Below are 27,953 nucleotides of genomic sequence, written 5' to 3'. Positions count from 1 at the left end.
GGGTCACACACTGAACAATACTCGTTACGGGGTTGTTCAAATCAGTCGGTTTATTTTATTTTATTTATTTATTATGAAATCCAGCGACAGGTTACTCACCACAGTTCACAAGATATCAACACCTCTGTTATTATTGAGGAGAACCCCATCAGAAGTGTACAGGAGGGTGCATCTGATGTTATCCAGAGGAATGGTGGAGAGCAGGAGAGAGTGAAGCAAGGGGTGAAAGAGAAAGCAATTGGGCAGAAAATAAAATGGCCAGTTGCAGTAGATAATGTAGGGTAGAAGTGTATAAATGCTGATTTAAAATCCAGGGCCAAATGATGTGCCGCATTGTGTGTACAAGTATGCACCTGAGGTCTTGAAGTTTTTATGGAGGTTTTTTGTCATAGTTTGGAAGAAAAGGATCATTCCAAAAGAGTTGAGAAGCGCAGGTGTTATCCTTATCCCTAAGGAGAAAAATACTGTGGTTATAGTTTCGGCCTACAAGTCTTCTTAATTTGTAGGGTAAATTTTTCTTTTGTGTGATAGCGCAGAGACTTGCTGTTATTTGAAAGCAAACAAATTAATTAACATGTCAGTACAAAAGGCAGGGTTATGTGTCGTTTTCCTACATTTAGTGAATGCATTTGGCTCTGTTCCACATAAACTTATGTGGAAAACTTTTACATTTTTCCAGGCACCAGATAAGGTTACTAGGCTTGTTAAAGCATATTTTGAGAACATTCAGTTTTACTTTTGTACAGGGGAATTTGTTACATCATGGCAGCAGTTAGAAATAGGTATAATAGCTGGATGTACAGTTTCACTATTAGCAATTATGATGGTGATGGGGGTAGTAATCAGGGCCTCTAAGTGAGTCATAGGTGGAGAGAAGTTGCATGATGGTACTCGGCTTCCCCCAATCAGGGCTTACATGGATGACATGACAATCCTGACGGCTACTGTGCCTTGCGCATGCCGTTTGCTGGGGAAGTTAAATGATAATCTAAGGTTGGCTTGGCTAAAAGTGAAACAGTCTAGAAGTCTGTTGATTGTCAAAGGAAACTTGTATAGGAACATTTTTGGATGGAAGGAGAAATGATTCCTACAGTACTGGAGAGACCAGTACAGAATGTAGGTAGATGGTATAGTGCAGCGCTAAATGATCCCGACCAAACTGTGGGAATAAATGCTGAATTGATGAAGGCTATTAATAGCATTGATAGATCATGTCTGCCAGGGAAATTGAAATTGTGGTGTCTGCAGTTTGGCCAATTGCCTTGCATTAGATGGTCGTTGACTGTTTATGACATTTCGATCACAGAAGTAGAGACGATGGAAAGGGTTATGAACAAGGCTATAAGGAAGTGCCAGTGTAGTTTAAGTAGTGTGGCATGGTATGGGAGATGGGTACTGGAGCTACCACTCAAGTTATTTGAGGAATTTAAATGTGCAAAGGTGAGTCGCAAGATTATTCTGTCAGGGTCTAAGGACGCAGTGGTTAAGTGGCAGCGCCTGTCACAAAAGCAGGAACGAAGTGGAATCCATGAGTGGCAGTGCAGGTAGCCAGGAACTCATTTGAGCTAAGGGATGTGATTAACCAACTGCAATGAGCGGGCCTTGGGTCAGGTGATTCGTGGAAAGCATTTAGTAAGGCCACATCACCATAGAGAAGGCAAATGATGACTAGATTTATTCACGATAAAGAAGAGGAGACACGGTGCACAACAGCAGCGTCACAGACAAAACAAGTACAGTGGCTTCACTAGGAGAATCTGTAGAAGCGTAAGATCACTTGGCAAGAATTGTGGGCGATGGAGGCAAATCGTATTAAGTTTTTGCTTGGAGTAACTTATGATGTCCTTCCAACTCCATAAAATCTTAGACAGTGGGTAGGTGAAGATCCTAGTTGTAGATTATGTACAGAGGTTGGCACGCTGAAGAACATTCTATCAGCTTGTAAGGTTAGTTTGTTGCAGGGGAGATATACATTGAGACAATCAGGTGCTTAGGGTTTTAGCATGTTTGTTGGACAGCAAACGCTTATCGGTAAATGCAAACGCTTTGCATGCAAAGTCTATAAATATTGGTGGATGGGGTGAAGCATGAGGTTGGAAATTAATAGTGGACGTAGGTAAAAATTGCAGGTCCCAGAGTGCATTGCATTAAATAGGCCAGATATGGTGCTGTACTCTGAAAGTAAATGGATAGTTTATTTCATAGAGTTAACAGTTCAAATTTGTAGAATTCTGCCACATCCCAGCTTTTTCAGTTTGGCATCAGGGGCCAGAAACTAAGGGCAGCTGTGAAGGAGGTTACTTAATTTGTTTTGTGTTGCCCTGTCCCAATTTTTTTTAAATGTGTTGCTGGCAACAATTCCCAAAAATGTATATTTTTGTACAAATTTAACTTAAATATAGAAGTTAAATGATTTGCACATCATTGCATTGTATTTGCACAGCGTTCCTACGTTTCTGGAGATGGGGTTTGTAAAATCTGTAGTCAGTAGTGCAACAGGTAATTTAAATAACAGAAAATACCTAGTAAACCACAGATTTACAGCACTGCCTGTGTGTAAACTATGCTCTAGTTAGTGAGGCTAGGAAACTCTAGTTAAATCATGATTCAAGTTTGATTATAAGACTATTCGATGTATCTCAATTTTCTATAGTCTGCAAATGGATTTAGGAAAAGGAGCACTGCATGGTAACAGTTAAACAGACATTCAAACATATTATTCTGCATGTAATTGTTAAAATTAGAAACTTCAGCTTTGTAACTCTTGACACTGTGCTACAGTTACCTTTTCTTGGCAAAAAATTAGGTTTTCAATTTTAAGTCAACACCAAGCTGCTGAGACGTGACTGATCCAAATGAGTTTTATAGTAGTACATGTAGTAGTAGTATACACAGATTCAAAGACTGGAAAATGGACCTTGCAAAGGAATCACTTTTTTCCCTTCCATGAGAAGGGACATGGGGAAAGCCAGACTATCACTGTTGTGTAAAGTAAAGCAGTCGGTGGATGGAGGGTTTTACAGGGGGTATTGTCAGGGACAGAGAAGGCTGTCCATCAAGATCTTCAGAGAACTGTGTATTTTTAGAACTCTAAAGAATTCCAGAGACATTCCAGAATGTTAGAGACAGAGAGAGAGAGAGATGGAGGAACTGAGGGAGAGGGGCATGGAATGAAAGTGAAAGAATTAATAAAAAAAAGCAAGAGAAAGATGGAACAAAATAGAGGCAAATAAGAAAGATGGGATGAACAGATGAAAGAATGAATAAAAAAGAGGGAGTGTTAGAAAGATATTGAGGGGACTTATAAACTGAAACACTGAGGACCCTGCTCTTAAAAATCACTCTCCTTCTTATTCTCTGTTTTAGAGCAGACAGAGACCCTGTTGTTTTTCACATTGAAAGTGGCACAAAGCCCATGTTCGAACTTGGACACTGGGGACTGGGCAGCTGAGAGAGAATGTTGTTCTGAAAGTCTTTTAATCTTTCACAAACAAAACCGGAGCCTCAATAATGCAGCAATGTGCTGAGAGTCAGTTGTGAGCCACTGAACAGAGGAATTAAAGACTTGACCTTAGCTATACTAACGATGTTTTCTCTTCAGTGGTCCAAGTACAGTCCCGTGGCACTGTGAACTCAGGCTTCGCCTGTCCAACTTTCTCTCAATCCAGGTTCAGCATGTCTTCAGACAAGATGTCTATAGCTTTGGATGTCCTGGAGGAGCTGCTCCCAGGGCCAGAATCCATGAACATATGAGGAATCTCACTGCCAAAATAAATCTTACTGTTGGTGGCAATAGCTTTAAACTTCATCAGCTGCAGATATTCGGGAGTCAGCTTCACCTGCAATACAGAAAGAGAGAGGAAAAAATGTATACACAGGAAAGAAGAAAGTGAATGAAAACAGAAAGGTTAAAGTAAATATGAAAAACGAAAGAAAAAAATAATTACGTATGAAAGAACAGAAAAACAGACAAAAATAAGAAACAGCAAAGAGGAATAAAGTGTGGAACAGAGACATTACAGAAAAGGGTCTAAATGAGCGAGCAGGTTTAAAGAGCAGATGTAGGTTTATAGGGTAGATGGACTGTGATTTATGGTTTCCAGTTAGAAAAACGGTTTTCTGTTTCTCACCTTATTGGCTTCGGCTGTTCTCTGAGCTGTATAAAACTCTGCATCTGCTTTAGCTTTCTGTCTTGCGAGAAAAGCACTGTCTAGAGAGAGAGAGAGAGAGAGAGAGGGAGAAAGAAAGAAACTATTGTACAAAATTGTATAAAGGCAAATACTAATTTATCAGTCAAAACACTTCAAAATGGTTGTATTAATGTAATGTCACTATCCAACACATTTTCATTTTCAGTTAAATTTTGTGCACATTTTAAATGAATGAGAAACTACCCATTTGAACACAGCAGCTGTCCTTCACATTGTGTGAAAATGTCATGATGGACCAAAAGAAATCCTAGTTACTTTTCTGTGAGATATATGTTTTTCATTGGACAGTGATGATATGCAGAAAGTTTTCAACTTTAACTTGCAGCTGAACCATGGATGTTGCAACCTTCCCTTATTGTCCTGCACAGTATGGCACCAACTTTTAACCAACTCCAGCAGACAAAATACTTAAGAGGAGCCTCATTAGTCACTGTGTTTCATCACAGCTGGCAGAGCAGTGCAATTTTCCTTACAGTTTCCAGCAGGATGAAAGCACTGGGGATCATAAAATGCTCTGTAAAAAGCTCCTTCTGAGCATTTGTTAAACTGTGCACACATTTGCCTTTAGCGCTCTTAAATACTCCATAAGAACAGGGTCTTTATGCTTGTGTGGGAAGAACCCTGAGGCCAATAGTAGAAGCCAACTTGTAATCTTTTGTAGAAACAGTTAAGATGGTCATGAATAGAGACATTACCTTTATGAAGAAAAAAAGTTTGACTGCATAAAAAGGTTCTATTCTATTTTGACAAGGCCTGTCACAGTTACGCAATCAATCATCTGAGAGATATTATTTTAACTGACAGTGTTTATATTGTGCAGCTTTTGCAATTATGTATTTTTTGCAGTCAATCAACAATTAAACAGTAATTCATGTGCGTTCTCCGTGATGTGTGTATGTTTTAAACAAATTAAGGTGTAATAATCATGTTTGAAAAGCCTTGCATATTTACCTATTTTAGGTGCAATGGAGAAATCAAGCTTAGTAATAAACAGCAAATATAGCTAAATATCTAATTCCCAGTGAAGCCCTGTTCCTTTAGCAAGTATAGATTACTTGGTTGATAAAATGTTAAGGTGCTCGGTTCTAGAAATGTACAAAAACAAGTAATAAACTAATTTTATAATTTGTTATTTGTTATTATTGTAAACAAAGACATTGCTATGAAGCACCAAAGAATCTCCAGATCTTCCAATGAAAAAGGTATGTATTTTGGGCTTTCCTGTTTTTGAAATGCCAGAAAAAACCCTGTGACAATGGCTATATGGCTAATGTAAGTCCAGCTAAACTAGGCTTGCCTAGTTTCTCTTTCTTTTAATATAGAGTGAAGAGAGATAGTTATTTATATCACCTTTATAATGGCAGTGAGGCGCATAACCCCCTAGTCCCACACATGAACATGACAGAGTGAGAGGCTGCCAGTCATTTCATAGTAGAGCAGGCATTTTTTAGCCTCAGTTTTTCAGCAAGCTCTAAACCACACAGCAGCAGATTGATAAGCAACAATCTGAATTTTCCTGAGTTTATGCAAGATTTATGACAGTTTTATGGGCCAATCACAGACATGTGCAAGCTTAAAGTTCTTTTTCTATGGACAAAGACAATTCAGAGACTAATAAAAATGAATCCATGATAACATTCACAACCAAATGTGGCCATGAACATGTCCACTCACTAGCAGCAAACATGGGGTGTCATGAGTGAGTCATAAATTATGATGGAGGTCAGGCCCCAGCAGAACGGAGTAACAAAGAGAAACATAAGATCGGGGTAAATCAAGTACAGCAGTCACTCTGTGGTGCAGACAACTCAGGCAACAAAACATCCCTCATGTAAACATGTCTTGAGTGTGATTGTGTGTGTGAAAAATCTCTGCTGATTATTAGGTTTCTATTTCATCATATCCAGTACCCATGGGAAATAAGAAAATTTTACATTTTGTACCACCCCATGTAGCTGTGATATGAGAAATGAATGTTTAGATTTTTTAATAATATTTAATTACGATAAATGCAAACAATTTTAAATACAAACAGATTTTGAATCTATGTTGTCACATAGCATTTGGATATTTAATTACTACTACAGTTTATTTACTGTTTGTAACCCATTGGAAAAAGAATTGGGGGTTTTACTGTCAAAGAAATTCTATATACATGCTCGTAATATTGCACATACCCTCAATTTCTGAAATCTTTTTCTCTGTCTCTTTCTCCATCACTTTCTGTCCAAATTTGATCTCTGCGACTTGGGCGACCTTCTCTGCCTCTGAAAATGTAAACATGACCAAGAAGAAAAATGCTTTTACATGCACAGTTGTGTGTGGATGGTTGAACACGATTTGGTCAATTTTTGTGACTCTAAATGATTGAAATAATCTTAAATAAGGACCTTTTTTCTGCACAATGTATCAAATTCTTTCAAATCTTAAAACAGTAAAATGTGCATAAAAATATTGTAAAGTGTATTGTCTGTACAGGATGGTGTAAGTGACGGGTTCCACTTACCAATAACAGCTCTTTTCCTCTCAGTCTCTGCTTCCTTCTCCACCACTTTCTGAGTCTGAGCAGCTATGAGCAACTTTGTCCTCTCACTCTCCCTGATACCACACACACACACACACATAAATAAACACTGAAAATGACCAACAAACCACAATCTGTACATTTTAGAGCACAATTTATTTGCCATATGTAACAAAAATATAACATTTACACAATGTAAAATAACAAATAGACAGAAAATGTTTAGGTCATATTGATATGACATATATATTATATAAATATAAATAGATATAAATCTCATAATAAATGTCCTTGCACTGTGGCAGGGGGACGTCTATCTATGCTTAGCCAAGATACATAATTCTCACCTTTGTTGTGTATCAAATATGATGCATATCATCATTACCAGATTGTTATAATAGATCAGACATGAGGTAGATGAGAATTTAAAAAAAAAAAAAAAAAAAAAAAAAAAAGTGGACAACAAGCATTTTCCACAAGCAATTAAACTTTAATGTAAATGGAATTCCATACACAAAGAGCCTTATGCCCAATGCAAAGCACTGTCTAACCTGGGAGTGGGGGGCTGATGGGTTTTAGTCCATTCAGGTCAGAGCACACCCAGATTTCACTCCTTTAGTTAGATGGTCTCAGTAAAAAACTGATCATGTCACCTTTTGGTTTGTTGGAACAAAAACCAGCAGCCACACCTTTGTGGATAAGATTGCCCACCCCTGATCTAAGCAGGGTAAAGCTAGTAGAAATGTGTTATCTAGAGCTGTGAACCATGCTTCACTCTCTGTATGTTGAACAAATCTGGGTTTGACAGGTTTTTCGGTAAGGAGAGTTGTTGGGTTGTTTCTAGACAGTTTTTTCCCCTCAGTTTATTAGCAACATTAAGTTCCACCCATTAGCTAAGACTCACAGATGTAATGCCACCAACCGGGTGGGTGAAGGCCTGCACATATCCTACACAACATGTGAAGCCATCTCCTGCATTTTTAAACTAAATATAAGCCAACAGTGTTGTAGGGACTTTTCTGTGATGTCAGCTAACACTCAGGTTGGCTAGCATCAGGCATATGTGACACAAGATGACTTTTCAGCCATTCTAGCATATGGGTATTCCCATTGGCTAAGGACAGACAGGACTTCATGTTTTCTAGTTATAAATATTTGGGGCCGGTTGCACAAAACACCTTAAGTTTTCCCCCTAAGTATGACACTTAAGGCTTAATTTCTCCTTAGCTGAGGGATTTACTTGAGGGTGTCCCTTAAAGAATTCCCTTACCTAAGGGAATGTGTTAAGGTGGTTACTGTGTTAAAAAAAAACATGTTTTACAGGAGTAAAATTGTTTCATGAAAACGGTTGTTTACATGCACTCGCTGTGAAACCCGTTATCACCTCTCTTCTACCAGCTCACAAACATTTCAGATAAATTGAAGAAAAGAAAACAAGAATTGGTCAGAGAAGGAAAGGATAATACTTCTGGAGGAATACAATAAAAGCATTTGAAACTCGGTGAATGACATGGCCCTTCCTGGATCAGGGCCTTGTCGTGGCGGTAGGGCTTGTGTGGTCTCATGACCTCCAGGGCTATGTCGTCGGGAGCTGTTAGCTCCCAGTAGGGTCTCCCATGGCGAACAGGTCTGGAGTGAAGATCCAGACAAACATTATCCAAAAGCATTCCTATGAGTACACACATTAAAATTCAGTGTACCCTGCCCGGGAAAGGGTTACCGGGACCTACCCCTGGAGCCAGGCCTGGGGGTAGTGTCCGACGGCGAGCGCCTGGTGGCTGGGCAGCCCACGTAACCCGGCCGGGCTCAGCCCGAAATGGCAACGTGGGAGGATCATGTAGGCTCACCACCCGCAAGATTCAGAGTAGGGGTGCGGTGCAATGCCCATCGGGCACAGAGCGGGGGCAAGGGGGCCCCTGGCGTCGTGGAACTTGTCAACGGAAACTGGTTCTTGGTACGTGGAACATAACCTCACTGGGGGGAAAGAGCCAGAGCTGGTGCGTGAGGTTGAGAGATACCAGCTAGATATAGTTGGGCTCACCTCTACACACAGTGTAGGCTCTGGAACCAAACTCCTCGATAGGGGTTGGTCTCTCTCTTACTCAGGAGTTGCACAGGCCCCCGCCTGGCGCCTGTACAGCTGGAGTTTGTCCCAGTAAACGAGAGGGTCGCCTCAATGCGGCTCCGGCTTGCAGAGAGGAAAACTTTGACTATTGTGTGTGCGTATGCACCGAACAGCAGCTCAGAGTATTCGGCCTTCTTGGAGGCAGTGACTGGAGTTCTAGAGGGGATTCCATGCACTGACTCTGTTGTTTTGCTGGGGGACTTCAATGCTCATGTTGGCAATGACTGGGAAACCTGGAGAGGAGTGATTGGGAGGAACGGACTGCCTGATCTAAACCCGAGTGGTGTGATGTTGTTGGACTTCTGTGCTAGCCATGGTTTGTCCATAACAAACACCATGTTCGAACATAAGATTGCTCATAAGTGTACTTGGTACCAGAGCACTCTGGGCCAAAGGTCATTGATCGACTTTGTGGTTGTGTCTTCTGACCTGAGGCCGTATGTTTTGGACACTCGGGTAAAGAGAGGGGCTGAGCTGTCAACCGATCACCATCTGGTGGTGAGTTGGATCCGATGGCGGGGAAAGCTGCCGGACAGACCTGGTAAACCCAAACGTATTGTGAGGGTGTGCTGGGAAAAGCTGGCAGATGACTCTGTCCAGATGGATTTCAACTCTCACCTCTGAGAGAACTTCTCACATGTTCCGGAGGAGGTAGGGGGAATGGAGTCTGAATGGACACTGTTCCGGACCTCCATCGTGGAAGCGGCTGCATGTAGCTGTGGTCAAAAGCTTGTCGGTGCCTGTTATGGCGGCAACCCAAGAACCCGTTGGTGGACACCAGGGGTGAGGGAAGCTGTCAAGCGGAAGAAGGAGGCTTTTCAAGATTGGCTAGCTCGGGGAACTTCCGATTCTGCGGATGGGTACCGGCAGGCGAAAAAGGCTGCAGCTGTGGCAGTTGCTGAAGCAAAATCCAGAGCATGGGAGGAGTTTGGAGAGGCCATGGAGAATGACTTCCGGGCGGCCTCAAAGAGGTTCTGGAAAACACTCCAACAGCTCAGGAGGGGGAGGGGGACACTGTCCAAGCTGTGCTCAGCAAGGATGGTGAAACTCTGAACTCGACTGAGCGTATTGTTGGGCGTTGGAAGGAGCACTTTGAGGAACTCCTTAACCCGAGAGACATGCCTCCTGTACAGGAGGTAGGGCCAGAAGTGTCTGGGGGGTCAGATTCCATTTCCTTGGCTGAAGTCACTGAGGTGGTGAAAAAGCTTCGCAGTGGCAAAGCTCCAGGAGTGGATGAGATTCGCCCAGAGTTACTGAAGGCACTCGATACTGTGGGGCTGTCTTGGATGACACGCCTATACAATATCGCATGGACCTCGGGAACGGTGCCTTTGGATTGGCAAACTGGGGTGGTGGTTCCTATTTTCAAAAAAGGGGACCGGAGAAAGTGTGCCAATTATCGTGGCATTACACTTCTCAGCCTCCCGGGGAAAGTCTATGCCAAGGTGCTGGAAAGGAGAATCCGTCCGATAGTCGAACCTAGGATATTGGAGGAACAATGCGGATTTCGTCCTGGCCGTGGAACTATGGACCAACTCTTTACTTTTGCACAGATGATTGAGGGGGCGTGGGAATTTGCTACTCCACTCTACACATGCTTTGTGGATTTGGAGAAGGCATATGACCGTGTTCCCCGAGAGATTCTGTGGGAGGTGCTCCAGGAGTATGGGGTGCCAGGGTCGCTCCGGCGAGCCGTATGGTCCTTGTACTCTCAGAGTTTGAGTTGTGTTCGCATCCTTGGTAGTAAGTCAGGCTTGTTTATTGTGGGCATTGGACTCCGTCAGGGCTGTGCCTTATCTCCACTCCTGTTCCTGATATTCATGGACAGGGTGGCGCGGCGTAGCCTGGGGCAGGAGGGCTTCCGTCGGGGATCTCGGGAGGTGGCATCTCTGCTTTTGCGGACGATGTTGTTCTTCTGGCTTCTTCGCACAGAGGCCTCCAGCGTTCACTTGAGCAGTTTGCAGCCGAGTGTGAAGCGGTCGGTATGCGGATCAGCACCTCCAAGTCTGAGGCCATGGTTATCTCCCGGAAACAGATGGCATGCTCCCTTCAGGTAAGGGGTGAGAACCTGCCCCAAGTGAAGGAGTTTAAGTATCTCGGGTTCTTGTTCACGAGTGATGGGAAGAGGGATGGTGAGATTGACCGTAGGATAGGTGCAGCGTCTGCAGTAATGCGGTCACTGTACCGCACCGTTGTGGTGAAGAGAGAGCTGAGCCATAAAGCAAAGCTCTCAATTTACCGGTCAGTCTACGTTCCCACTCTCACCTATGGTCATGAGCTCTGGGTAATGACCGAAAGAACAAGATCGCGGATACAAGCGGCCGAAATGAGCTTTCTCCGACGGGTCGCTGGGCGTACTCTCCGTGATCGGGTGAGGAGCTCAGTGACTAGGGAGGAGCTCGGAGTAGAGTCGCTGCTCCTTCGCATTGAGAGAAGTCAGTTGAGGTGGTTTGGGCATTTGATCAGGATGCCTCCTGGACGCCTCCCACTGGAGGTTTACCAGGCACGTCCAACTGGAAGGAGGCCCCGGGGTAGACCCAGGACACGCTGGAGGGATTATATCTCCCGGCTGTCCTGGGAACGCCTTGGGATCCCCCAGGAGGAATTGGTGGATGTTGCGAGGGATAGAGACGTCTAGGCTTCTTTGCTCGCCCTGTTGCCACCGCGACCCTGAAGTGGAGAAGCGGAGAAGAAGATGATGATGATGATGATGATGATGATGAATGACATGGCACACTGTTGACTTGTGGAAATAAAATACCTCGCCTATTACTGACTGGAAGGATCCTGTAGCATAAAATCAGAGAGCAATCATTAACTGCATTTCAGCAGGAAGACCACAGCTGCAGAAAGTAGCGTGAACCAACTCAAGACCATTAAAGAAATCATGGATTGACTGCCGATTAAATCTATAATTTAAAATCAACTACTCATCATTAAGTGTACATTTTACATTTACATTTATGCATTTGGCAGATGCTTTTATCCAAAGCGACTTACAAAAGAGGATCTAACATCAAACTACAGCACAATTTATACAAAATACCTTACATTGAGTGCAATATGCCAGGAAGTAATAAGTGCATTAAAGAAAGACTTTCAGTGCAAGAGATACTCTTGGAAGAGCTGGGTTTTCAAGGATTTCCTGAATGCAGAGAGGGTTTCTGTTGCTCTGATAGTGCTTGGAAGCTCGTTCCACCATTGTCGTACAAGAGATGAGAAAAGCCTCGACTGACCTGTACGGGGGGTTGGCCGTGTTAGTTGGCACTCCTTTGAGGAACGGCAAGGGCGGGCGCTAACATATGGTTTTAAGATACTATTGAGGTAGATGGGAGCAGAGCCAGTGAATACTCTGAAGGCCATCATTAATGATTTAAATTTGATGCGAGCAGCTTAGGGTAGCCAATGCAGCTCAACTAATAGGGGTGTTACATGTACTCTTTTAGGCTGGTTGAAAACCAGTCGTGCTGCAGTGTATTCAGTAGGTTCTCCCAGTCACGGAACACTCCCCTCGAGGGAGATACGTTCGTTTATCACCATAAACTCTGCCATGTTGCGGTTAAGACAGTACCAAATGTACCTTAAGTTATTTTCCTTAATTTGGTTGCTAAGGAGTTTTGTGCAACAGTCTTAAGGGGTTCCTTAAGAGATAAGAGAAAGATGAGAAAAAAAAACCTTAAATACATAAGTGGACATTTTAAGGGAATCTTAAGGAAAACAGTTAAGGTGTTTTGTGCAACCGATTTCATTTTAGGGAAAATCTTAACTGAAGGTGTTTTGTGCTAGCAGCTCCTGGGCGATGAGATGTTAAAGGTTCTGAACACACCAATTTATGATTTCTTTTACCTATGTGGTTGGCTGCACCTAAGGGAACCACCAGGGATTTGTTAAACACAATCTGTGTGTAGCCCAGTGCTGTTTGAAGTACCAATGTTAGAAAGCCAGAGGTGCAACATTTCAAGGAGTAGAGTCACTAACTGTTCATTGTTCAAAGCTGGAATGTGGAAAAAAATAGAAGCAGAAATAGGGAGAGAATGGAGAAAAAGAAATAATAAAAACTGAAGAAAGGATAGAGAGCAAAAAATAAAAAACTGGGAAAGAGAGTGCATCCTCAAACTCACATGAGCTCATAGTTCCTACGAATAGACTCAGGGATGTTGGGTTTGGTGACACGTACAGCCTGAAAGAAACAAAGTAAAAGAAACAATCAAAAATGTTTACTATAACGACAGATGTCAGTCATTGTATGATAGAAATGAGACCATGTTGCTACAATAAACAACCAAACATACACAGAGTGGATATAAAATGTCTACACACACTTGTTAAGATTTTTTGATGTTAAATAAAATTCAATACTGTTAAATAATAGTCTGTGTACTTCTGATATCAATTAAGGTGCCTCTGTTTGGCACTGATGTAATACTCACCAATCACAATATATTAATTACTCATTACTTTTTTACTAACATCTTGTCATTACTAGCATACTGTCCCAACCTTTTTGGCGACATCTGCAGAGACTAATGTTTTCAGTCTGCTTAAAAACAGAAACCTCCCACAACACCCTGTTATATAACCAGTATTAGGGGCCCAGGCACTGCACACAGAGAAGATAAATTTGTCATTTACTGGAAAGTGGACCCCCACAGGGAAAAAAAAAGAAAAGAAAAAGAGAGCCGGGGGAGGGAGAGAGAGAGAGAGAGAGAGCGAGTGAGAGTGAGATAGACAGTGTGTGAGAGAGAAAACAAAAAAGGAACAACACAAGGGAGGGAAAATCAGGAGTGAGTAACACAAAGAAACAAAGGAAGAAGGAGAAAAGAACGAAAAAAACGGTGACAGTGTGCCGTATCCATATTATGGAGCAGAATTCCCAAGCAAGTTCTGTGCCAACTTTGTGGTCTTCACAGGATTTCAGAGGAAGTCATCCCACCATTTTGCAAAATTCCCCCTTTTATCTGAAACATTCTATGATTCAGATGCTTAAGAGCAAGCACAAACACATTGCAGAGAAAATCTAGTAATTTACAGTAATAGTTTAGAAACAAAAACTGATATTTCCACAGGACTAACCGACTAACCGGCATTTCCACAGGACTTGATATAGTCACTTGGCCATTTGAGTAGTAAAGGGTCCAGGAAATGTAGTGGGTAAGGGTATAATAAAAGCTAGAACAATAGACAAGGTTCTGATAAGACATAGTTTTCATTCCTAAAGTCAAAGTAATTACAGATAGGCTAGGGGCAACTGTATTTGCTATCCACAAAATAAACATAAGAAAGTTAAAATTTGATGCTGATTCTTTAGGCTACCACACACACAGACACCCACAAAACAATAAAAAGTAAGTATTTAACAAACCGCAGGTCCTAATAACAAATTTTTTTTTTTTATTTTGGCCCTGATCTCAGTTTGCCAGTGTTATGTTCTCTGGCAGTACATTTTATTTCTTGTCATGGAGGAGGAAATTATCATCACTTGCCAAACCATACAAAGAAATAGATACTTAAAAGAGGACTGAAAGCTATGGTGTTCTTAGTATTAAGTTGTATTAATATTATTACAGTATAAAATCAATTTATCTTGCTCTCATTTCCCATGAACCCAAAATACTAAAAACACTGTCTAAACCTAAATTTAATTCTGCTATGTTAGCACCTGCACAGATTGGCTATCATCACACTGGGGGGTTAAACCAAGTATGGACTACAGGGAATTAAGACAATAGACACTGGAGATTTCAGAGGAATTAAAGCCACAGGCAATGATCAACTGAGATGTCATAAAAATATTTTGGATGCGAGTAGCCTCTTTCAGAAGTACCATGCTTTAATTCACAGGTAGGAAGGGTTTAATAAGAATAAAAATAATGCAAATCTTATGCCATAGCCTTCCAGGTGAGTACCTGCACTGTCAGAAAAACTGTCACTGTAGTGGTACCCTGAAAGTCACAGTATGTGTCCTAATGGTACTCTCCAGTGTTATCACACCTCAGTTTGACAAAACACAAGGTGTTCTATTATTCTGTATACAGACCCAGAAACTGCTGAAGTGGCTCCACTGAATCTGATATTGAATGTACTAATCCAAAATATGTTCATTCATTCATTATCTGTAACCGCTTATCCACTTCAGGGTCGCGGCCAACTTTTGTTGTTGTATATTTCTTTGAACAGATATTCATTGTTATTTGTGATTGTTTAAAAGTTCTGTGCAGAAATTGTACAATAGAATTGTACAAAACCATAATACATGATATCTTCTAAAATCTGTATCATTGCATCCCTTATGTATCCAAGGGATACAATTACAGTGCAAACCTTAGTACTACCTGGCTACAGAACTGCACGATGTAATTGCCTGGAGTTTACGAATGCTCTGTGCTTAGTAGCCTGTGACTGTGGCAGCTCAGTGTTGTGGGAAAGCACGGAGCTCCATGAGCTATTTTTTCACCAGGAATGTATTATTCTCTAGGAATACCTAATGAGTTTGGCTCATGTGTGTGGTTCAGATCCAGCTGACAGAATCTGAAGTTAATAAAGTGTTCTTGTCAAGCCTGGCTGTACATGAAAGCAAAATCCTCAATAACTCAATAAGGGTTTCTAACACCCCTGAAGAAATCTCAAGACTAATTCAAATTAACAACATTGTTCCACCTGTCACTCTTCATTATCATTTTCACATACTCTAGGTGCACTTTGAAGTTCTACATTTTAACACACTCTGTTGCTCTGCATATTATTACCCCTCTTTCATCCTGTTCTCCAAATGATCTGTGTCTGCCTGACTCAAACCAACACAATGATAACTGCAGTGTAGGTTGTGAACTCCCCAACCAATCCTAGCCCTGCCCAGTGCCCTGTATCCATTACAGCATGCAGAACACATGGGCTACAATCTATAATTACAGAACTACAAATTGCATGTAGATACAATTCCCAATGCACACAAAGTTTTCAATACTTACTTGATGAGAAAGTTTAAAGGATTGTGTGGAACAGATGCAGCTTACTTTGTTTTTTTTTGTTTTTTTTTAATCAGGCTGCTCAATAAGTGTGTTCTCCCCGTGTCCCCTACAGTTTCCTCCAGGTGCTCCGGTTTCCTCTCACATTCCAAAAACACACGTTGGTAGGTGGATTGGCGCGTTCGTATGTGTGCGTGCATATGTGTGTGTGTGTCTGTTGCCCTGTGAAGGACTGGCGCCCCCTTCAGGGTGTATTTCCGCCTTGCGCCCAATGATTCCAGGTTGGTTCTGGACCCACCGCGACCCTGAACTGGATAAGCGGTTACAGATATTCAATGAATAAATGAATGCTCAAAAAGTCAATAATAAGCTAAGAATGGAACATCAAGTTTAATTTTTTAATTTAGATTCTTTCAAACTATTAACTTAATGACAGACCTGAATGATAAGACCAGGAGCCATTATGGTCAAATCTTCCTGCAGGGTCAGCTTAAGGTTCTCATCAATCTGATCTACAATGGAGAGAGAGAGAGAGAGAGAGAGAGAGAGAGAGAGAGAGAGAAAGAGAGAGAGAGAGAGAGAGAGAGAGAAAGAGAGAGAGAGAGAGAGAGAGAGAGAAAGAGAGAGAGAGAGAGAGAGAGAGAGAGAAAGAGAGAGAGAAAGAAAGAGAGAGAGAGAGAGAGAGAGAGAGAGAGAGAGAGAGAAAGAGAGAGAGAGAGAGAGAGAAAGAGAGAGAGAGAGAGAGAGAGCTCATGGCATCATTAATTATTATTAAATTATTATTATTAAATTGTTATTAATCTTAAGTTATGAAAAAGCAACTGATATGAAACTAATGCACATAATAAAATTACATTGACTCACAACTGAGCTTTTGTTACAATTTTGTTCTTGGAAATTTCTCTACAGTCCACTTTTGGCAAATTTTGGTCAGTTACACAGTCTAGCTCTAAGCTGTACCATTTGTAATCCACATTATGGAATAAAACCAAAAAACTTTAATGGTTATTTTAACGAAAACTGTTGTGGGCTACACAAGTCATTAAAGTTATTTATTTATTTATTGCCTGTTTTCAGTCTCAGCTTGTTCAGTCTAGTGATACTTGCTATGAAACTATCCATTTCTGGGTAAATCTGATCCTTCAGCCTACAAGTAGAGGTCAAGGTATTAAAAGAATTTAACAGGCTTTAAAAATATTTTCTAAAATATGACTGACTTAATATAAAAGTTTTTATATTAGTGTTTATTTGGGACCAAAAAGCCAGGTTGGCCTCTTAGGTCCTCTTTCAGTAATGCAATCTAAAGAAAAGCCATTTTTTTCTGCATGCCAACAACTTTGGAAAATCCCTCAATAATTACTATAACAATATACGCTAACACTATACAAACACTACACACTCTGCAGTTCCATGCAGTATTAATATCATTCAACATTTTGAGACAGTAACAATACACACACTGCAGATCCATACTGAATTTCAATCCTTGTATTATTAATGTATATCTGCAAAGTACAAAAACTGGAGATTTATATTGGATTAAAATTACTCTTCAAGTATCACAGTTGGACTGTGTAAACTATACTGCACAGAAACTGTTCCACATTTATTCTCGGAGTGTTCAAACATCACACACTTCAAAATTCACACTTTTTAGCAAATCAAAAAAGGAATCTCCAACTCCAACAAGGATATGTGGGAAATAGTTTCAATTTTAGGTTTAATGCCTTACCAAACAGGCCTATGTAGACTTCCTGGAGTGTGTGCACACTGCAGAACTGGTTCAGCTCATGATGCACTTTGTTGAAGATTAAAGCCTTGTCATAATCCACTGTGAAGTTTCTCACAATGCCGTACACTGTGGGCAAAGATGTGGTTTATGTGAAAAATAAATATGTAAATAAATAAAATAAAAACCTAAAGCCCCCACTGTACCCCACCAACAGCACTCACAGCTTTGAAGGTTTAAGTACAGTAATGACTGTTTTCACATAAGAAATCAGAGATCAAACTACTATACCAGCTGAGGGGATGAGGTAGTTCACTACTTCTATCCGATCAAAGTAGATCATGACGCCCCCACTAAAACAGGGTCAAAACAATGAAATTTGTCAGTACATTCAGAGAAGGACATACTATTCATATCAAAATACTAATATAAGTCTCTCAATATATAACAAATGCAGATTATTTTCTTTGGACTACTGTATAGTTACACTATCCGTCCAAATCTAGCATATACCTGCTCATTCAGTGTTTCTTCTGAAATAAACAAAAATAGGGAGTCTGCCCAACCTTTGCTGTAGTACCCCACACTTCTGAAAAGCCTTTCTACTTTTGCTAGAACTAGGCAGTTAGCACTTGATTTCACCCAGCTTTAGGAACATTAATCCCCAGTAACCCATTTCATTTTAGAAGACTAATCAAGTGTCTATAAACTTTTATATTTTTATACATGCTACAATGAGATACTGTAAATTACTGACCATTTCTTCTGTGGGGATTATTGTGGTTAGTGGTAAGCCATAGATATTTTGAAGAATTAAAGAATGCAGTAACATATAATGGATCCGAAATTATGGTTAAGCTGACTAATACATTTGAATCTATTGAACACATGGGTTAATTCACAGAACCAAAAGTGATAAAAGTTTTAGCTATCTTACCTGGTGCCACAAGGAACATTTTTCACTTCGTCTGTTTGAAGGGTGGTCTGGAGAATTGATTAAAAACACATATATAGCCTTTAAATGACATTTATGTGTCAGCTAAATCCTGTATATACAGTGAACGATCACCTACCTCGTTTCTACACTCACTGTCCATTTTATTAGCTTCATGAACAACACTAGAGCCCTCTGTACTTCTACAAATACCCTTCGATTTTCAACCAGTGACAGTGAGTGGACACAGTGTTTAAAAAACTCCAGCAGCACTGCTGTGTCTGATCCAGCCATACCTGGGCAATCACTACTTATATACAGTGTATCCTGTATATACACTGAACGATCACCTACCTCGTTTCTACACTCACTGTCCATTTTATTAGCTTCATTGACAACACTAGAGCCCTCTGTACTTCTACAAATACCCTTCGATTTTCAACCAGTGACAGTGAGTGGACACAGTGTTAAAAAAACTCCAGCAGCACTGCTGTGTCTGACCCAGCCATACCTGGGCAATACACCAAAACCACATCAATGCATCGCTGAGAATGATCCACCACCGAAATCATACGTGTTGTGTGGTTGCCCTGACTATTAAATGGTGAAAGTATGCAGAAAAACATTTCATGTGAAATGGTCTTTTTCAGATTCACTCCTCATAATGGAATGACACAGGGAAATGTTGTGATTTTCAGTGAAGCGCAAACACAAGTAAAAATAGAAATGACTAATTAACCATTTACCAATTAACAAATATCTTACATTGTGAAGGGCTGGCCTGATGAGAATTCCTGAGCCATTCTACTTGTGTTGACCCGTGTTGAAGCATTCATTGATTTGAAAAAAAAAAATCCCTGGCATTTGATAAAATAATCTTTGCCCCGTCTTGTCAGAAACATCCTGCTTTGGGCAGTGTTAGATACTCACATTACAAAACTGTACACCTGAGGATATATAATTCAGTGCATTCTTTTTCTTAGAGTCACCCCAAAATTAAGTGTTCTCCCTGCTTTAAAACATCTAATGTAGCCCATTAGCTAACTACAAAGCCTTTCATTCAGCATGTCAGCCAATTGTCTTTCAGGAATTAGGAATACTCAAAAGCACATGCAAACAAATCTCCATCTGCTAGCGCTATAGGCTTAAGAAACACAATTTTCTTAATTTTGAAAAATTAAAATTGAAATTCACAAAAATTGAAGCCCTTAACTTAAAAATTTTCACTATGAAACACTACACAAATAACTTCTAAATGATGCCAAAAACAACTGTTTTGAAGCAATGGGCTTTCTGTTCAACATATAGTAATTGTCAATGTTCTACACAGAGTTTGTGTTGGTGGGGAGGCAAAATTTAACAAGTTAATACTAATCAAGCTATTTATAGTTAGTATAATTAATATATGAACACATTAGTTATGCTCCCACACAGTTTTTACAAAAGCTACTGTATCAGATGAGAGAAAGAAACTGTGTGTCAACAGTGAATACTGATAGTCACATTTTAACATCAAGATTTCCAGCAGATCTGCCCTAGATTGTTATTTGGAGTTGAAGAATCACTTCTAAATGATTGATCTCTTTTCAAGACTCTTCTCTATGTTTGTAAGAGATTCAACCTGGTATTTTCCAATTATATTGCACAAATTAAATCGCATCAAGTTAACTTGAAGTGAGATACACAAGTATAGTTTACCCCTGATTAAGACTAATAAGCTATGACAAGGCCCCGTCTCTTTCTCATATAAACCTTTGTTTCATTCACATTAAAAAGGAAATAAACCCTGCATTTTATCTGGGAGGCATTTTCTCGATAAATGGCTGTCTACTGTTCAAATCAAGGTTTGGTCTCTCCAAGACACTGAAAACAGCATGTAGCTGAATCTGTAACCACAGAAAAATTCATGACTAAATAGTGAGGATTTCTGCTTCTATTAAGAAAAATGATCAATGTATTCTCAGTAGTTTAAACTTCCCACCCACAGACGTACTGACATCCTCTTTCCCTCCATCTCATTTATCAATGACAAAACCTTGTCTCTACATGTATGTTCTTATGAACTCTACACGAACATGTATTTTTCCAAAAAAAAAAAACAAAGGACCAGCTAAACCCAAGGTAGATATACACTGTAGAACAAAGACTTTCAAATGGCATAAAAATATCAATATAAATAACTCCAATAAATAAAATAGAAGTACATATAACATATATGCAAATAAAACAGTCAAAAAACAAATGCTACTGAATAGATGATTATGATTATGTTGCTAGAAGCCACAAAAAATGTCCCCTTAAAAGGAAAATGGGAGTTTCTTCCTTATCACTTCTAAATAGGGTTCTGTAAAATCAACTAATATATGTCAGTTAGTTAATTAGTATGTAACGCCATCTCTGCCCATAGGGACACATTCATGGCAAGAAAGGTAGCAAGATGTAATTGATTTACTAAGACAGTTTTATTTTAGATACGCTGAGGCTGCCATCAATTTAAGTCCATCATATGTATTGCTTAAGTTTCATTACTGACAGAAATGTTTAGAAGTGCTGATGCTTTCGTACAGTTGAATAATTCTATTATGGACTTCGCAGTTAGGATCGGTTGCCTCTCATGGCCAAAATCAATACAGTCCATCATTAAATATTTTATTGTAAGCTGAGTTTGGCATGTTGCACAATATGGGGCTGCTTCTCCTTTTCCTAGATACATATGAGTTAGTCTGGTGTGTCCAATGCAGCATCTTGTGTACACTGCTTGGTAACTAATGTATGCAATTATGTTAGTTAATATTAAGTTTGTGTTTGAGCTCTATAGCCTTTTTAATATTTTTTTTTCGTTTAGATTAAACTAAGGATAGTTTTGGGAGTAACTCCACACATATGAGCAATACTCCAATTTCCTGTTCTATTTTATGAGCTTTTAACATTTTGCATTTATGCAACGGCCCTTGATTACTGAGCCATTTTATTATGTAACTGGGATCTGCCTGTGCTCTCTTTTGGTATGTGGCATTTAAAGTGTCATAAACATTTGGATTTGTCTGTACAGAGGTTATGAAACTTTCCACAGTTCTTTGTCCACTTTTACACTTGATTTATTGAGAATGGCAGATAGAAACTTGCCTATTCAAACTCTGAAAATGTCCTGAAAGGTTTTAAAGGTTTAATATTCTCACCTGTACAGGCTTGAATGTGGTGATAAATGGCAGCATTAAGTGGAACCCTGGACCACTGGTAGTTGTGAGCAGTGCTCCACCTCTGAACATAAAACAGAACAATGAAATTAGAGCTACGGACTTTCACTCTGTGGTTACTAAATTTGTCCTGAGGGATCCTCAGATATAATTTTGGATTTCAGTTAAATAAACAGTAAAATAAAAAGTTAAAATAGGGATAAAATGGCTAAAGCAAAATCTGGATCTACTCTGGATCTCTGAGGACCTGTTTGAGAACCACAGCCTTAAAGAAGTTTCAGTTAACGCTTCTTTATAAATACTCTTTATAAAGCACACCACTTCAGGGACCCATATGGACAAAGACAAAAGTGGACTGTTATTTATTAGGAACATGTATTGTAAAAACAATAACCAAAGCACAATGTAATTCCTAATTCCTGTATGGATTCCTTACCTATAGATCTGTGCAACAAAAGAGAAAATTTTATTGCAGATTTTATCATTTCAATCAAGCTACATTGATGTGTGTACAAAATGTATAGTTAATTTTTATTTTAAATGTATAAAACCTGAGTGAAAAATATTAAAGCACCAGAACTATGTCTGAAATGTAGACTACAACCTGTTGAATGTACATAAAGTAAAATACATTTTGACACAATGTAAGGTTACACAAAAAGTTAAAATAACAAGGTTTGGATAAACAAGGATTTGTTCCAACCATGATATTATACATGATCCCAAAACTCTCCAGTCTCACTTTTAATAATATTAACAAGTCCAAATGGCATAATATATACTGTGCTATGGTCTATTAACTATAAGGTTTAGAATCAGTTATTTCTAATTAGAAGTACCAATAAATCTATTTGAAGATTGTTTAGAGACAGGGGTGGGACAGGAATCACATTTCAGGGAATTTATACAAGTCTTCAAATGAATAAATCTATATGCCACAGTGCCATCTGCTGGACTAAACCAACAGACTGATCCAACCCTGTGGGCTAGTTTCCAAGACCCAGATTTAACCTAACATCAATGTGGACAAAAATACATTTCTAATAGCAATTCACCATGAACGCTGAAAATTAATACAAGAATTTAATCTGGTTTTGGAAATCAGCTCTGAAGATCTGCATGTGGTCCATAAATGCATTTTTCAAATTCTGAATTAACAAGTGAATTGACATTTTGTGATGGTTTTACAGACAGGGATTAAGCCTAGTCTTGGACTACACAGCATCTTTAAAGGAAGATATGGACAATGGCTAAGCTAAATCTCTGTGTGTGAAACCTGCCCGCAACGTTTAGGGGTGTAAATCGATCACTGAGAGTAGGTACTGATTAATTTACCAGTCACTGTATAATAATAATTTAATATATATATATATATATATATATATATATATATATATATATATATATATATATATATATATATATATATATATATATGGGAAATTTTGGAATTAAATTAACTTTTAGGCAGTGTAGCAAGCAAAACCTAACAAGACATCAACTCCCACATCTGTGTAACATTCATGTTTCAAATCTAAAAGCAAATATGCCTTAGAATCAATGGGTGATATGGAAAAAAGAAATTAGTTCGTGAGCCTGATATATTTACACATTCTTACCTGTAGTAAACACCAGTGTGTCCTTCTTCAATTTTGTGAACTGAAGAAAAAAGAGCTGCTCCTCCTATGGCCAAGATCACTGAGGCTACCGCACCCAGTGTCATCCTGAGAAAATGTATAGCTAAGAAAAGGGAGGAGGAAAAGAAAAAAAATATTCCAGGATGTCAGACTATTAAAGGGGAAATCCAAGCATTCTTTTTTGATGTCAGTATAAACAAATGATTAAGAAGCAAAGTGCTTTACCCAAGACCAAGAGAAACTTCAATTTTCCCAAGAAACTTACCAAGAATTGTTCATATTATTTTCACTGTGGTGAGTTTAGTGCCTCAAGCATGATATATTTATCAGTATTTGGCCTGATGTTCAAGACATTGCAGTGAGTTCTGAGACGATATTCTGGTCTATAAAATGGACATATTTAAAATAGGTCCATAAAGAAAGCAATTTTTAAAGATCTAATTTTCCACTATTAACAAATGATATATTACAAATAAATCACAGAAAAGACAAGCAGGTTCACTGGTGGTTTTGAACAGCTAATAAAATCGCTGTATCTGCATTGTAGACTTTTTCCTTGTTACCATCAACATTACTACAATGAAATGGAGGTTAATACATTGCTATACAAAAAACAATTTCACTTCCACCAAATCTAAATGATTACATTTCAACAGGTGAATTATACAGAAAAAGTGAAATAATGTTCCTTTAATGTTATAATAATGATTCATCACTAACGTAACTATGAGCATTTACATTTACGACTATTTCTCGTAGGGCTGTGCAGTATATTGATATATTAAAATATATCGGGATAAAACAGAGCGGGATATGGAGTGAGGCTGTATCGTTCATATCGATATTTGAAGTTTTTAAATTGTTCTAAATCTAAATCTTTTACAGAGCCATTCTGTTCTCTCACTATCTGTCTGTGCTCTGCTCACAGCCCTGCCCAGACCTGGGTTCTCTCTCTCATACACAATGAAGGCGAGAAACACAGAGCATGAAGAAGAGTTATGCTGCGTTGGAGTGACGTCGAAAACTGGGAAATCAAATTTTTCCGACATGTAATTTGCACCCAAATGGTGGACAAAGTCGTATTTACCACTGGTATACTCAGGATTCTAGATGATACATGAGTTTACGAGATGTCACGTATATAGCGACCTTTTAACTCTTTCCCAGGAGAAAATGGCAAATATGCATTTGAATAGTTTTATTATGCATTCGTTCATTATCTGTAACCGCTTATCCAGTTCAGGGTTGCGGTGGGTCCAGAGCCTACCTGGAATCATTGGGTACAAGAAGGGAATACACCCTGGAGGGGGTGCCAGTCCTTCACAGGGCAACACCTACCGACGTGTGTTTTTGGACTGTGGGAGGGAAGCAGAGCACCCGGAGGAAACCCACACGGACATGGGGAGAACACACCAAACTCCTCACAGACAGTCACCTGGAGTGGGAATTGATCCCACAACCTCCAGGTCCCTGGAGCTGTGTGACTGCGACACTACCTGCTGCACCACCATGCCTCCCTTTATTATGCAATGCATGTTTTCTGTAAATAAAAGCCAAATATTATGATCAGTTTTGTTATTACTCAAAAACCGTTTAGCTTTATTTAAAGATAAATCACCTTTTTGTGGGCATATTGTGTACAGTGGGTGGATCTTTAGCCAAGCTCCTGAACGCAGTGAAATCATATTTACTACTTCACCACCCAGTATATACAATTCTAAATGAGCACCGAAACGCAGCATTACTCTACATAAAGAAGCGGTTCGGTTATATGGAAGTGGTTCGGATTGTACCGGTCAGATGAGGAGCAGAAACGGACTATCTGCAGGGAATCCCGTAAGGAGGCAGTCTCAAAATGCCCTAGTACTACCAACCTTTTCCACCACTTACACCAGCAGCACAAACTTCTGTACGAAGAAGCTGTTAAACTCTGAGGTGCTGCTACTACTGTTCTGAAGCATTCACATCCCAGTACAGTTCCCCTAAACCAGTTCAGACAGCATTGTAAGCTTCATTGGCTAACGCTGTGCCTTTTACAAAGTGGTGTGGTATTACTAAGGCAGTAGTTTACTACATAGCAAAGGGTATGCTCCCAGTCTCAACAGTAGAGCAAGAGGACTTCAAACGACTGATTAAAACTCTTGACCCATGATACCAATTGCCCAGTCGCATTTTTTTGCATGAGAAGTACTGCCTAACATGTACATTTAAGTCTGACAGACCCTTTCCAACCAGCTTGGGAGTGTAAAACATTTTGCCTTGACGACAGACATATATAGCATCCGTGAGCCATATATGAGCGTGACTATCCATTTTATTGAAGATTGGGAGATTAAAAATGCGTGTCTGCAGAAGAACCATTTCCCAGAACACAATGGGAGCAGAGCCGAAGCCTTTACACTGTTCTTAAAAGCTGGGTCTGTAAATTAATAAAGTGAGTTGTCATTTGTCACATTATGTTAATGTGTTTTGCACTGTTATGGGTGGATCAGAAACAGCTGCTTAAGTTTTTAAACACTGTGCAGTCCTGCTGTGTCTGATCCACTTATACAAGTGCAACACAGTCATACCACCACCACATCAGTGTCACTGCAGCTCTAAGAATGACCCACCACCCAAATCATACCTGCTTTGTGGTGGTTCTGACCACTGAAGAACAGGGGGTTAGGAGGCTAACAATTTTTGCAGAGCAACAGATGGACCACAGTCTGTACAAAGTGCTCCTATGGACAGTGGAGCTGAGAGAATGGACCATGTGTGGAGAAACAGGGAGACTGTTATAATGTTATGGTTGATCTGTGTATATAAGGGTGTTAATTTTGCACATATGTATTGTCTTATTTGTTGTAATTTCATATATATGGACAGAGTGGTAGTACATTTCTTACTTGGTGTGTAGTCTGGTTGTGTGGGGCTTTGTGATCTAGCTGTGAGGTAAGAGGATTAGCAGAAGCCATGTGAGCACGAATGTGAAATCTTATTTGGACATCTACAGGTACCACACACGTACCACACAAGTGTTATTTGGTATCAAACATCTGTGTACACCAGTGACATGGAAAGTAATCAAACTAGCTAGCTAGATATATATAAAACACAAACTCATGGAAGGTTGGTTGGAGGACTGTGGAGTTCTGCAATATTGTAATTTACTTGAATATCTGTACTGAACTTAAAATAAATATTTATTTGCATATTAGTTTATATTTTATGACCCTTGTCCTACCACAGACATTGCATTTTTTTTCCCACACAAATGACAGGCAGGCTGTGAAATGTATCCACCATATGTGGAGGACCAATGTGTTTGAATTAGGGTTCATCAGGTGTTGTTCTTGTTTAGTCCACGTTCCTGTCCAGGTTTGATAGTTTATCATTAAACTAAGGTTCTTCACAAAGAAGCATTTCTCAGTTGAGCTACACTCCTGTCATTGATTAAACCCTTAAGAACTCACTTCTGCCTTTTAGAATTCCATATTTAGAACACATAGTGAAAAAACTGGTGAAAAACTGGCTTTGGTTTAACTCTAAAACCTTTGCTCAGTATACATTAACTTATAAATACAAAATTAGACATTTCCTCTATCGACACACACTCCTCTGACAGCTTGAAATCCCAGTGACAGAACTAGTTGCTTGGGTTTGTGATGTCAGAAAACCTGCTCTTGTGAATTCGCATCTTTAGAGCCCTTTAGTCTCAATGGCAAAATGATCAGCCATTGTACAGACTGCTTATTTCCGCCATGAAATCGTTTAACACACCACACGGACATGTTAACAAGATTAAACAGTCTATTCTCAATGGGGACTTAAAATTAAGCCCAGAAATATTCCGGGTCAATGCGAGAAGCGCTAGGAACATCTGGGTTACAAAATCTTGAACACTGGGCCTAAATAAATTGGTTAAACTGAGAGGGAATCCTTTGTGGAATGACCCTGCTCCATACATAAGTCCGAACACCGAAAAACAAACTATCTATGGCTTCGGTATCGCGCGTTTTTAACTTATTTAACATGTAAGCGTGTGAAAACTCGGTTTGAAAGGCGGAATGTGTTTCAAACACAACTTTTGTATTTTGTATACATGTGTGTGGTGCGCATTTAGTTAAACCAGTTAAACCGCCTTCGTTAACCTTACAATGACAGCGACAGGACTTGCCTGTCCAGTCCAGTGCATTGCGGCAGAAAAGATACACAATGAGGCTCAGTCTGCTGTAAATACGTGTTTAAACGTACCAGTAAGGGTAAGCAGTGGCATATACTCCACAATGACCTGCTGATACATCGGTAAGATCAGTAGCGCTATATTCTTTACAGCACCTTGACTGCAACTGCCATGAGACTTAGACAGCGTTAACTGTTGGTGTTTACAGTTAGTGGCTATCACTCTCGCCACCCTTTCATATTCAGTCTCCTTGAATTAAAACAGACTATTATGAGTCCTTAACGACTCGTACAGAGTCGTAAAGTAAAGTAAAAGGGCAAGGAAAGTTGTACCTGTCAAAGGTTTCAGTTAATCCCCCTCCTCGCAGGCTGCAGTGGGCTCTGGTGGAGTTGGTTATCTAGCTGCCATTGCAAAAGCTCTGTGGCATCATCGCGCACGCTACGTCTTACGTCACACGCTCGCTCTC

The 27,953-nt window shown here is 39.8% G+C and overlaps 1 protein-coding gene across 1 annotated transcript; it reads right to left on the bottom strand.

The window, feature by feature from the left end:
- Positions 1–57: 57 nt before the first annotated feature.
- LOC136676633 (erlin-2) lies at positions 58–27,953 on the bottom strand. The gene is made up of 12 exons (XM_066653744.1): positions 27,820–27,953; positions 23,305–23,425; positions 21,668–21,749; positions 18,492–18,538; positions 17,846–17,907; positions 17,558–17,683; positions 16,264–16,337; positions 12,982–13,040; positions 6,718–6,809; positions 6,389–6,478; positions 4,131–4,210; positions 58–3,839 (listed from the first exon to the last, which is right to left on the bottom strand). The coding sequence occupies exons 2-12, from the start codon at positions 23,406–23,408 to the stop codon at positions 3,660–3,662; spliced, it is 996 nt and encodes a 331-aa protein (XP_066509841.1). The 5' UTR covers positions 23,409–23,425; positions 27,820–27,953; the 3' UTR covers positions 58–3,659.

The sequence above is a fragment of the Hoplias malabaricus genome, chromosome X2 (genome assembly GCF_029633855.1).
Source record: "Hoplias malabaricus isolate fHopMal1 chromosome X2, fHopMal1.hap1, whole genome shotgun sequence".
NCBI classification, from domain to species: domain Eukaryota; kingdom Metazoa; phylum Chordata; class Actinopteri; order Characiformes; family Erythrinidae; genus Hoplias; species Hoplias malabaricus.
The sequence above is the reverse complement of the archived record's forward strand: the minus strand, read 5'-3'. Positions and strand labels throughout refer to the sequence as shown.

What these genes read in the sequence shown, in the direction of transcription:
- LOC136676633 (XM_066653744.1), bottom strand. Translation starts at nt 23,408, where the DNA reads ATGACACTGGGTGCGGTAGCCTCAGTGATCTTGGCCATAGGAGGAGCA. An exon ending in CCACATTCAAGCCTGTACAG is followed by an intron (nt 18,539 to 21,667) that starts GTGAGAATATTA and finishes TCAATTCTCCAG; the next exon opens with ACCACCCTTCAAACAGACGA. An exon ending in AAAGATTTCAGAAATTGAGG is followed by an intron (nt 4,211 to 6,388) that starts GTATGTGCAATA and finishes CTCTCTCTCTAG; the next exon opens with ACAGTGCTTTTCTCGCAAGA.